This window comes from Colletotrichum chrysophilum, assembly GCF_026319265.1.
Source record: "Colletotrichum chrysophilum strain AFK26 chromosome Unknown scaffold_77, whole genome shotgun sequence".
Taxonomy (NCBI): Eukaryota; Fungi; Ascomycota; class Sordariomycetes; order Glomerellales; family Glomerellaceae; genus Colletotrichum; species Colletotrichum chrysophilum.
Genome location: NW_026517364.1, coordinates 170,232 through 182,802, shown reverse-complemented (window position 1 = coordinate 182,802; position 12,571 = coordinate 170,232). Strand labels below are relative to the sequence as shown.

The following is a 12,571-nucleotide window of genomic DNA, read 5'->3' as shown; positions in this document are numbered from 1 at the left end:
TCGCAACTCCTGAACTTTGTTCATCATAACCCTACGTCATCATATATCTCATTAAAATTAAAAATACTCTAAAATAGGTATGCTTGAAATGGCGATATGCTTTATGCCCTTACTCCTTGCCGCTGATGCCAGGCGTAATCTTCTCGTCGGGATACTTGCGCGCAAACATGCCGAGCGCTTTGATGGAAAAGCTAAACTTGTAGTTAGGGTAGATGATGGTGCAGCTCTTGTTGAAGACACCCTCCATGGACTCTTGCAGCCACTCGCCGTTGGCCTGCTGACGGTCCATGAGGAATTGGATACCCTTACGAAGGGGCTCGATATTGGGATACTCGGCCTCCATGAGTCCGATCAAGGCCCAGGCGGTTTGCACAACCAGAGAGCCGCTAGGGTGCTCGTGATACTCCGAGGTCTCGCAGGCCTAGTCATGTCAGTTGACAATTCTGATTCACACGGTGGACTCCTTACCTTGTAGCTCTCGGACCATCCGCCGTCCTCTCTCTGCTTCGAGACAAGGAAGTCGCAGCCCCTCCTCGATACCTTGCTCGCCTCGTAGATATCGCCCACACTAGCCAGACTCTCCAGCGCAAACATGCCGGCATACGTGAAGCAGATACCCCAGCTGCCGTACCAGGAACCGTCGAACTTCTGGTGGGACCGAATCCAGTTAACGGCACGGTGGATGAAGACTCTAATGTCTTCCTTGCGGTAATCGGGCCAATGCTTCTGGAAGAGCGAGAGCGCAGTCACGCAAGCAGTCGTGCACTCGGGGTAGTCGTACTCGATCATGATACGGCCGAAAACCTCGGCGGCGTTGAGCATCTCCATGTACTCACCGCCACGGCGCTGCTCGTACGAGCCAACACCACCCGTCTCGTTCTGGTACACCAAGATGCAGTCAATCGCGTCAAAAATGCGCTGATCGTCCAGAAGCTGGGGAAAGCCCTCGGTCTTCTGCAGCATGATGACAGACTTGAGTGCCTCCGAGATACAGTCGCTCACGGCGTAGCCCTGCTCACGGTTGCTGAAGGGCCAGCCACCCTTACGCTGCTGACGGTAGCACTTGTCCGAGTCCTTGCAGTTCTCGCGGATCTGCTGACGGTCAAGGAAGCCGAGTGCCTTCTCCAGCATGGGGCGCCACCTCGCCTCCTTCTCGAGACCCGCCGCGACAACGCCCTGAATCATAAATGCGGTGTCCCAGCATTGCACACCGTTGGTGCCGTTGCCAAGCATACCCTCGGCGTTGACCCAGAGAGAGTCCTCGAGTCTCTCGGTGTGTCGGCGAACAGTGTAAGCACCGGGGCCGTCACGGATGTAGCAGACGACGTGGTTCATGGGGCCGTTGACAGGCGCCAGGCCGAGGTAGTCGGTGTTGGCGTCCTCCATGTCGACCAAGTCGCTGGTCCACGCCTCGGCCCGCTCCTTGATGTAGTTGGTGCGCAGGTAGGGGTTCCAGACCTTGACCAGCAGCCAGTTGACGGTGTTGAGAAGCCAAGACTTGGGGTGGTAGTTATCCACGGGGGCGATGTCGTTTCGGTGAGTCTTCCAGTTGATCGCTGCCCAGGGCTCCACAAACAGCTCCTTCTTGAGAGAGCGGATGACGTCCGTCTCTTCAACACTCCAGCGACGAGAGTAGATGTACGACATGGGCAGGAAGACCTGGCGGATGTGGACCCACCACCTCCAGGGGTGAATGGGCACCCAGTTGGGCAACAGCCAGATCTCAGGGGGCACGGGGTTGACAATCTCCCAATCGACGACGCCGAGGACGGCAAGCCACCACTTGGACCAGTGAGGCCCTTGGGTTGCGCCGCCGAGCTCGTGGAGTCTGGCTCTGGCCTTGACCATAACAGGCTCCTCCGCGTCAACTCCAAGTAGTCGCAAAGTGGTGTAGTTCAGGGAAGTACCAAACACGGTGCTGATGCCTTCGGTGTGAAGACCCCATCCGCCCAGCTCAGGGTGTGCGCGCGCAAAGAGGTAGTTCTTGATCTCGGTCGCCTTTGCTGAGGAGATGGGCGACTTGGTGACGTAGAGCGCAATGACGGTACTCGGGAGGAGGAACATGGGGCCGCCGTATTCACAACCCCAGTCGCCGAAGGGCAGTTGGAGCTTTTCGACGTATTCGAGACCATTAAGGGTAGCTTCGAGGGGATTCTTGGGTTCGGGGAGGATTGGGAGGTCCTATACACAGAGAGCAGGTTAGTGGTGCACTTGGCGCATGTCGCGTGAGGGGCTCTACTGACTGTGGGAAGACCCAAGAAGTACTTGTCGGCAGCGGTCTGGGGCCACTCCTTGGAGGCATCGTCGTCCTCGAGATACTTCCAGATATGGCGACCGTCCTCGTCCTTCATGCGCCACTTGGTGCGATCTGTCTTGGCCTCGATGCGGGGTCTCTTGGGCCATTCTTGCTCTGCGATAGCCTCCGCGACACGCTTGCGGGACAGGATTGGCTTAAGGCTGTTGCCGTTGCTCGAGGCCACAGAGGGCGCTTTCTTCTCGACGACCATTTTGGCGGTGATTCGAACCTTGGGGAAAGCAGTGTGAAGGTCCCAGGGTCGAGAGAAAGGTGTCGTGAGCACGGAAGGGGGGCGGAAGGCGAGAGGCACCTTGGTGACGGTGGGCGTTCATGCACTTATTAAACGGCGGCCCAGTCAGCACACAGAGCGCGGTCCCCTGCGTGTCTCTCTGAGGCGGTGTCCAGAAAAAAAGTGACCAGACGCAGATAAGATGCATGTGCTCGGCGATAACCCACCACATCCTCGTACGACACCCCTGCTCCAATCATGATTTAATCAGCACAGGGGGCACCAAACAGAGCGCTCAGGGGTCTTCCCCCCATTGGATCATTGGGAAAGCAGGTCAGCACTCAATCAACCGCTTCTAGGGGGACGCCAAGGCAATATCCAATTCAAAAAATTCGATCTGTTCGTCTCTGCAATTGACTTTTGATCATGTACAGCGCCAATTTGCCGATCATGGACACCTGCTTGCCCAACCTAACGTAAACGGATACGCTTAAGCGTTTTTGACAGGTGCCATGTTGCGGGCGGCACCAGGGGGCTCTTTGGGATAAGCTTCAGCGGCCTCGGGTGCCTGAAGCCTCTGTGGGCACGAACCAGCCCACGGTCCCGTCCAGTGTCGTTTTTTTGTTTCGTCGGGGCGATCTGCCGGTTGACTTCACACCACCAGGGAAGGAAGCCACCGATGCTCAGGCCCTTCGGTGTGCGGTGCCTTCCTTCTGTGACGGTGAGGGTGCCGGCGGGCGTCATCCCATTGGCCAATGGCTGAAGAGGTGGGGCAGGTTTCGTGCTCTTTCAGCTGCGATGGTCCAGTGTCCTCCCCGCCATTTTGGGGAATTCGTATCATGATGCACCAACATCCATGACGGTCTGGCGTCCGCCTCCAAAGTTGCGGGAGGTTCGTCGAGGCACTGCTCAAGTCAGGCAGTCTTCGTTGACCAAATGGACAATGCTACACTCCACATGACTGGTCGCCGTGGCCAACTAACCCGACAGCCTGCTCACCAGTCCAGCCCCATCGTCGACATACCAGATCCAGACCCAGACAACAATGTTGTCGGCATAGCCATCGCAAAGCTGCAGGAGATACTTGTCTCGGTCTACCAATCACTCGAGAACAAAGAAGTCCTCCGTGTACCTTACAAAACCCGTCCAGGGTCTAGAAGGAACCCTCCTAGCGCAGCCCGCGCAACCCGCTCTCGATCCGCGCCATCCGTCCTTCAATTCCCTGGTCGGACTGAGCACGAGAGCATCAAGTTTAGTAAGCACATGTTGATATATGATATTGGGTCCTCCAGCTGACGAAGCTACTAGCTCAAGTGCTTAAGATCATCCATCTCTCCCACAGCTCCCTCCTGTCTGGCAATCCGGTCACCAAGAGGTCCGTACTTAGCAAGGCTCCTTTCCCTCAAGGCCTATTTGCTAAAGGCAGGAGAGCGTAGGAATTTGTTCTATCAATGTCCCGATCTCTTCAAGACTCAGGCCATTGTCGATGGCCTGGTCGACGACATTAGCTACACCCTTGGAATAGGGCGGGATGACCTGAATATTGTCAGTGTCCCTCCTCACCACACCTAACAAACGTCTTACCCCCTCTCAGGTTGCCAGCGCCAAAGGTCTCTTAGCAGGATCGATTATTCTACATATGAGAGACTCATCTAGTGTCAGTGCATCTGCAAGCGATACTGTAAGACTGATACTCGGCATGGGACCTAATCCATCTAATGCAAGCCAGGGAGTCACAATCCTGACGACGAGAAATATCTCTAGAATTGATTTCCAGCAGGCTGAGTGGGTGCTCGTAATCGAGAAAGATGCAAGGTCTTGAGATTCCTGGTCAAGAGGGCATGCTGACCATGGTAGGCCACCTTCCGTACGCTGGCCGCTGCACGATACTAGGACACGTCATCTGCCGGGCAAGGTATCCTAATTACGGTATGTTCGCTTTGATTCGTGGTATTTGAATCTTGATGCTATTCTAATATCATTATCAGGGAAAGGGCGTTCCTGATCTACAAACGAAGCAATTCCTTCACCTACTTCACTCGGCCAAGCCAGAAATCCCCATCTACGGCCTTGTTGACTTTGATCCGTATGGCGTCAATATCATGCGCTGTTACAGCCATGGATCCCGAGGCCATGCTCATGAAGTCGGAGTCACTGTTCCAAGCATGAAGTGGCTTGGAATCAAGAGCGATGATCTTCTTGGTCGCCGGGATCTGGTGGCCGACGACGATTCTGCCTTTTCAAGGCAACAGCGATCTGAAAGCAGTTTCGAGGCAACCGATGCACTCAAAGAAAGAGACCGAAAGATTGCGAAGACCTTGCTGGGAAACATACCCGACGACTTGGACGAGTACAACATCGAGTGTCGAAGGGAGCTGCAGATCATGCTATTTTTGAACGTCAAGGCAGAGATACAAGCGGTGGATGATGCCGGTGACATTTCAAACTGGCTCGATGCACATATGGCGAGAGCTTGACTTCGGCGGTGCGGCGTCTGGTTTTCTGGGGGTTTTGTTTTTGTTATTCACTTTAGATGGCGGTTGTTTGGACTGGCGCATGGTTCATCCTGCCGTGAAGGCAGAGGCGCTGGCAGCGCACAGTGTAGAGTACGCACTATCATTTACGCACCGTGTTTCCACCCACCATCACTCAAAAATTTCTACTTCACCTCTCAAGACTCACTTTGCGACGCCAGAAGCCCAGACCCCGGACAATCTCAATCAAAAATGGCGCCAAAACTCTCAGAAGAGGAGATCGACGACCTGGTCTACTTCTCCCGTGCCGGCGAGCTCGCCGACCTGCAGGAGACCCTCAAGGCCCTGTCGGAGCGCGAGGCCGCGTCCGTCGGCGAGGTCATCACAGCCGCCAAGGATGAGGGCAAGAACACCTGCCTACACATGGCCGCGGGCAACGGCCACATCGGTACCTAATCCCTTCCCAAACCCCTGCGCTCACCATTTTCGACGCCGGAGATTCCGATACGGTTGCTAATATACGTCGCAGACGTCGTTAAGGCGCTGATCGAGGCCTTCGAGCCCCGCCCGGCCGACGAGAAGAAGGCGTACGTCGACGCCGCCAACGAGTTTGGCAACACGGGCCTGCACTGGGCGTGTCTGGGCGGCCACCTCGAGGTCGTCAAGCTGCTTTTCGAGAATGGCGCGTCGCCTGCGATTGCCAACGACAAGGACCAGATCCCGCTTGACTCGGCGCTTTTCAACGGCAAGAGGGAGGTCGCGGATTGGTTCCTGGCGCAGTCTGGAGGTCTGGAGAGCGGCAATCAGGAGGGTTTGGAGGGAGCGGCGGCGACGGTTGAGATTGAGGATGACGGAGAGGATGAGAAGGTCAAGGGTGGTGAGAAGGGTGAGAGCAGCAAGGCTTCATAAGGCTAGTAATTGCATGAGTTAACGACAACGTTGTATGAATCGTAAGCTCCCGAATGATTTGACTTATGATGCGCAGAGATGATGTTGCTTCTTTCTGATGCTGCTTTGCTTAGACGATATCTGAAGATAACAGGTACCCTGTCTGAGTGGCCGTTTCCTCTTCTTCTGATGTACATGGATTATGTCTTGTGCCACAACCTTCAAGGCCCCTGTTGCAGCTGCTGGTGCATCCTCGCTGTTGACACTGGAAAAGCCGAAACATTTTCGCAATTACTTTTCGAGTCGCCAAATCGAAGAACGACTGGAGAATCCATTGCAAATGTAACGCTTATTGTTTGGATATTAGGGCAGAAATTGTCCTTCTCCCTCGGCGGCCATTTCTTCGAGAGTTCTACTGCCCAAGTTACGTTGTCAATGTAGCTCCCACGTGTCAATGCACACTTTCCACTCTCGTTCAACTTGCAAACATTCATGTTTGCTCTGTCTTCGATGAACTCAATGGTCTCATGAATGCCATATTCCATTTGGTCGCGTCTGGTCATTCGGGGAGTCCGGAAATTCTTGAACTCAGGACCTTGGGCTGTTGGTCTTGGACGATCCGTTGTGTGCAATTCCAAAGCACCGAGGACATGTTCAGGCAAAGATTTCCAGGTTGATCCATATCTGTAACCTTTGCTAGATGCCCATATGTAAGTAACACATTTGCCTTTGGTAGAGGGGTCGATGAAATGCGGCAATACATGCAAAGATTTGCATGCATGGTAGCCCCATTTACTGACAGCATACGGCCACAACTGACAAATTGGAGCCGCACACGTCTTTGGGTGGTTTCCGAGTAAGTCCTCCCATCGACTTTTGACAGAACCTTCTGAGTGGTTGGCCAGGTGGTCGAAGAGCTTTATAACATTCTCTGCATATTTGTCAAATAAGTGCCTCCAGAGCCCTTCAAAACGCAGATAAGTCACGCAAGTGGACGTGATATCCCGTTGAGCACTTGGAAAGTGTTCGTTCTGCTTTCCCACGAAATACTCTTGTGTGGTGAAATGGGCTAAACGAACTGCGTTGCTTTGTTTGTCAATTGTGACTAGTCCAGCACATGCAGACAGAATCAGTTCAATCGTCCTCACGTTTTCATGGTCGAATTTGGTGTCTGTTTCCTCTATAGCAAGGGCATGCTGGAGTTCATTCTTGGTAAGAGGTCGCTCTGCGAATGTTACCCAGGCAAGAGTTCTTATGCCTAGATTCCGGAAATTTGGTTTCTGCATCTTGATTCTTTCCATAGCTTGGTCGTATGCTTGCTCCAGGATATGGCGTTTCTCATCATCTCTGTCTGACTTTGAGTTTCGATATTGTAGCTGCTTCAACGCCTTGCGCACTTCTGCCACGCTTATTGTGTCGTGCAGAACATCCAAATAAAGGTGTGCGAGGAGAAACCTGGGAAGCTAGATTAGTTGACACAATCAAGGGTTGGATCAAGGTGGGAATACGTACATTCCGTCCACAAGCCCTAATACTGCAGACTTTATGGTCTTTCCGAGCTGACTGCCCCCTTGTACGCGTTCCAGGAGATTTTGTAACCGACTGTCGATGAACATGCCAACATCGTCGCTCTTCGCGCTTATCCTCTGTCGCAGACAGGTATCGAATAAGGTCTCGATTTCAAACACATGTCGTGACGTGTACATGATATTGACGTCTGCCTCCACCTGGATTCTCGAGAGATGGGATGTAAAACATGACCTACAGTCATCCGATGTTCGACACTCGTCAAGTGCGTCGACGAGGACAAAGACGTTGAGAATTGATTTTGAAACCATAACTATAGCATCAATCAACTTCTCAATGGGTGGGTCTTCTTTAGAATCTGCATGCTCGTCGTAGAGTCTTCTAATACACTGAGGCAGGGTAGAGAGCGTCTGGGAAAGCTGTTTTAGAATGCTGGCCAAGAATGACCGCAGATCCGGCTCATTCTGTCTTTGATAGTTGCAGTAGATGTAAGCCAAACCAATGGTTTGACTTTGATACACATCCCTGAGAAAATTCACCACAACAGATGCGATTATTGTTTTACCAGACCCAGGGATGCCTGGGCAGAAGAGCGTTTTGCCCTGAGAAGCCAGCCAGGTCTTAAAAGCTTGGAGTTGAGAAACCACTGGCCGGTCCCTGGATGGCGTCTTGAAAAGAAATCGCTGTTTTGTTTTCCGTAATCGGTAGGTGTGAGCCAGTCGAGTATCTTAATATCTTCCTCCTTAAGTAAATGCCTGTGAATGCCTTCTACATGAGACGCAGTTGATAGGACGTTGTGTCGAACTATTGGAAGTTTGAGCGATTCGTCCAATGAATAGTTTCATGAAAAGCTGTACATTATCTACTTACTATCGTTGAGGATATCCCGCGCCGATCGTTCTTCTTGAACCGACCCGGGCTCTACTTGAGCCAGAAGCTCCTTGGCACATGCCGCTGCCACGGCAGCCGCATGCTCCTGCCACTGTCTGTTCTTGTGACTGTCCGCGTAGTCACAAATTCCTCGTACAACGATGCAGGGAAAATTCGTCATCAGCCCGGCTGCTTCCATTTCTACACAGAGAACATGACCGCCGAGATCTCTGTTGAGCTTGTCCCGGAAAATACCATCCATGACGACTTGGTTGCCGGAGGCAATCAATCCGTAATGGATACGGGTGTCTCTCAACCTCCTCTCTTTGGCCTTCTTGTTGTCGCAATGCCGACAGGCATCGAATTCATCTTCGCCAGAGGAGGATACGTCTTCAATATCCACATGAGCGCAGTCTGCCTTGAATAAAACATCTCGGAGGGCATCAGACCGTAAGTATTTCGCAGCCAGTTTTGGAAATCGACTGCCGAGATCCTCCAAGTATTCGTCGGTTTTTGATCCTTCCATTTCGTGGGCACTTTCCATCTTAGCCAATGCCGTCAACAGGAAATTAGGTGGGTTGTTGAGAGATCCTGTTCGTTCGAAAATGCCGCCATCTTTCGCTCTCCCTAAATCCCATTGCACCACCCCTGGGTGTGTTCCTGTCGGAGTGCTTACAACAACATCCCCGAGTCTGACCTTGTTGGATGGAATGCCGCCACCAATCCCCACCATCAGCCCAATCTTGATGGACGGGAAAGTCGACACCATGTTCGTGGCTACAGTCGCTGCCGAGACAACACCAATTTGGCCTTTGGGCAAGCAGGCTATTACGATGTTGTGGCCACCTATCGATCCAAGGGTGTACGCATTCGTGTCGGTCGGGGGCTGCATATTGGGAATATTGGGATGGCGTTGGTCGAGCATTGCGATCGCGGCAGTTTGCTCCTTGGGTAGGGCGCATACCCAGCCTACAGTGTAGGCCTCGTGTGATAGTGCAGTCTTCTTCACCCCGTTTTCGTTAGGTGATTCATCTTGACCCGGTTTTCTCTTTTCAGAATTCATGGCGGTACGGACGTATCGCAGCGGCAAATGCCAACGTTAGCAGTAGTTGAGTCGCAGAAGTCTCGTGGTTCGTGATATGAGAGCAGAGTCAGATATTAGGCGTTGTATACCGGAGATGGAGAGTATCAATAGAAGAAGATGATTGAAAGGAAAAGGGATTTGCCGTTGGGGGGAAAGGGGGGGGGGGGGGGGGGGGGGAGATCAGGCTGTACTGTGAGCTCGATAGCCAAGAGATAAGCGTCAGCACAGCCAGCAAGGCAGACTTGTGACCCTGCATAGCATTATGCAGGTGGCCAATCATGTCAAGATTCTGGAAAGGGCTTTGGATTACCTTGCCATTTCGCCTGTTGGCCACCACCAGGCCACACTTTGGTGCTTGACTGTGGCTTTTATGGTGAATGAGGCGTCTTAATCAATGTTGAAGGGGGCGGCTAATACGACATGTCACTGAACCACGTTCTTCGAAACAAACGACTAAGCAGCCTGGTGCAAGACTCATCCAGAGTTTTCGCTTGGCTACAGAATCCGACAAGTCACCAATGGCAACGTAACATTTTCCGATGCGCCACTTCCCCCCTGGGCGATGGTGCACCAAGCTGGACCGCCGCTCCTCTCACTCAAGCATACACCTCACCGTCAGTTAGCACGATTTCGCACCATCCATGTCTTTCACGTTACGGCGGCTGTTGTATAAGAATATCAAATTTATACTTCAATCATCCTTATTAACTAGTCGCTCAGTTTATCACTATTCACTTACTCATTAGGCGTTGCAGAATAGGTACGGAATTCCGGAATAAAAGTCTAAGAACACCATACCTACGCTGTACAAAACGACTTTCGCTACTTAGGCGGATCTCTAATCTTCATTGTATGTTGCTCCGGTCAGCTACTTGTAGAGTCACGAGCTTAGTCGAAGGGAAATTTTGAGAACGCGATTTGGCAAGCCCAGCAACATGAACTGCTCCTCGGAAAATCACAACAAATAACTTTTCCACCAAGTCTCTTCTTCACTTAGCCAGATTTGCGGGCTCCCCGGTTTGCCAAACATATGGCCCTCTCCAGGCACCTCCCTGATGCGAACATCTCCACCCTTGTCTTTGACAGCATGGTAGATAAGACGTGCTTGCTCAATGGGCACCACTGTGTCCTCGATACCATGCAGCAGGAACAAAGGCGACTCGATCTTGTCCGCGTGAAAAAGAGGACTTCGCTCCTTGTATCTCTCTTCCTTTTGCTCATCAGTCATGCCGGGATCGAGGACCAAAGCCCCCATGTACTCCGACTCCAGCTTATGAGTAGACTCGTCGAGTTTCTTGACGTCACTGACACCACAAACACAAAATCCTGCATCAAAGGTGCGTGGATGGCGCACAAGGGCCTGTAGTACGTTGTAGCCTCCCGCACTTGCACCGACGATTCCGACCTTACCAACTCTGCCTGCGGCTACAAGATGGTTGGCGACCTCGGCAGCATCGTCTGCATCAACGATGCCCCAATTGTGGAACAGTGCCTCGCGGTAGTCCCGTCCGTGTCCAGTGGAGCCGGTGTAGTTCAGAGCAAGAAGGGCATAGCCTCGAGCTGTAAAGTATTGAGTGCGCAATTTCAGCCCAGAGCCCGTATATCCAGTCGGACCGCCGTGGGATGAAATGATTAGCGGCGGTAGGGTGTTATCTGGGGCCGTGAACTTTGGGTTGCGCGGCATCCACAGAGTGCTATAGATCATCCGGGAAGGAGAGCCTTTCGAACGAAACTGGACAAGTTCGGGCTTTGAGAAGAGCCCCTCGTCCAGATCGGCATCGGAAGTTCGTCTCACGGTGGTAGCCTCTCCACTCAACACATCGATCTTGTAGAGAGCCGAAGGGGAGGCTTTCTGTTCTCCGATAACCAGCACTGTGTTATCATTCAACCTTGCGACTGAATCGAACGCAATGGCACAGAGGCCGGGTGGGCCGATAGGCTTCCAGTCATTCGTCTCGAGATCAATGAGAATGAGCTTTGCCTCGCCAAATAAGATGCCCGCTGCTGCTACATATCGATCAGACAGTGGGGCATATGTGTGACTAGAAGATTATTAGAACGATATCCGCTTTCTCGTGGATGTTCTTCTGAAACGAACCTTCCTTGAAACCATCGGATTTCACCGAATTCGGCACTCTCAAGGTCTTTAAGCTTGATCTGCGAGGGCTCTACTTGACCAGGGGCAATGCGGTGAAGTTGACGGAATCCGTCAGTCTCGATGCACACAAACAAGCTTCCATCCAAACCCCATCTAGGCTCAGCTGCGCCCTCGCGGTTGTTGCCTGCAATTTGGGTCACATTCTCGACGGTAGCAGACGGGCTCCAGTCAGCTACAAAGACTTTGCTTGCAGAAAATGGAAGGTTGGGCTGGTCCCACTCCATCCAAACCAGCCTTGCACCATCTTTGCTAAACTGCGGTGTATAGTAAAAGTCGGCGCCCTGCACGACTCTCTTTGTTTCTCCGGTGTCTGCATTGATGGCGACGATGTAGTTCTTCACTTCTCGTGGCGTGTTTATAGTGTGGTCTTCCTCAATGGCCACCACCCAAGTGCTCGTCGGGCTCGCGCTGAAGTTGGAGTATCGGAGGTTAGGACCTGCTGTGACTGGCTTCACCTCCCCAGAATCCGGGTCAAGCACGTTGACGCCGGTGGTATCACCACCACTATTGGAGAAGATGATACGTCCGTCAAAGAGCACATCGTATGGAGAGCCACCGTACTCGTAGACGGAGTTGTGGGCGCTCCAGGGTGCTGGGAGCACGTCCTTGGGTCCGTCGCTGGTGATTTCGACAACGCCATTGCGACCGTCTTCCTTGGACTCGTTGAAGTACGCGCGACCGGATGCACGCTACAGATAACGTCAGAAAGGGCGATAGCCATTGATTCACGAGGCTTACATGAACACGGGGCGAGGTGACGGACCAGCTCTTGGAGGTGACTGTGTCAGCCGTGATGGGGCTGTCCCAGTCACCGTATCGCGCCACTCTTTTGGTCACCATTTCCGAGAACTGTCCGCAATGGCGGTGCTTGAACGCTTGGATAGGTGAATCGGAGATATTTTCGCGACGTGAAATGACTGTGACTCACTTTGGCGTGAGACAAGGGAGGGGGACTAGAAGACGTTGGACAAAGTCAGACTGACTGATAAGGAAGGAGAATAGGTACCTTGGTTCACCGTAAGCGGGTCCGAGACCCCGCACTTCG

General features: G+C 52.7%; 4 protein-coding genes across 4 annotated transcripts; 2 read left to right on the top strand and 2 right to left on the bottom strand.

Moving 5' to 3' along the window:
- Positions 1-109: 109 nt before the first annotated feature.
- On the bottom strand, positions 110-2,507 carry COL26b_008660 (uncharacterized protein; the record flags this gene model as incomplete). Its single annotated transcript, XM_053181410.1, has 3 exons — positions 110-421; positions 469-2,181; positions 2,244-2,507. 3 exons carry the CDS (start codon positions 2,505-2,507, stop codon positions 110-112), a joined length of 2,289 nt encoding a protein of 762 aa, XP_053034686.1.
- Positions 2,508-4,333: 1,826 nt separating this feature from the next.
- Positions 4,334-5,002, top strand: COL26b_008659 (uncharacterized protein; the record flags this gene model as incomplete). Its single annotated transcript, XM_053181409.1, has 2 exons — positions 4,334-4,378; positions 4,514-5,002. The coding sequence occupies 2 exons, from the start codon at positions 4,334-4,336 to the stop codon at positions 5,000-5,002; spliced, it is 534 nt and encodes a 177-aa protein (XP_053034685.1).
- A 249-nt stretch (positions 5,003-5,251) lies between these two features.
- On the top strand, positions 5,252-5,908 carry COL26b_008658 (uncharacterized protein; the record flags this gene model as incomplete). The annotated part of the gene is made up of 2 exons (XM_053181408.1): positions 5,252-5,447; positions 5,529-5,908. The coding sequence occupies 2 exons, from the start codon at positions 5,252-5,254 to the stop codon at positions 5,906-5,908; spliced, it is 576 nt and encodes a 191-aa protein (XP_053034684.1).
- Positions 5,909-10,323: 4,415 nt separating this feature from the next.
- Positions 10,324-12,366, bottom strand: COL26b_008657 (uncharacterized protein; the record flags this gene model as incomplete). The annotated part of the gene is made up of 3 exons (XM_053181407.1): positions 10,324-11,410; positions 11,467-12,215; positions 12,265-12,366. The coding sequence occupies 3 exons, from the start codon at positions 12,364-12,366 to the stop codon at positions 10,324-10,326; spliced, it is 1,938 nt and encodes a 645-aa protein (XP_053034683.1).
- Between the last annotated feature and the right edge of the window lie 205 nt (positions 12,367-12,571).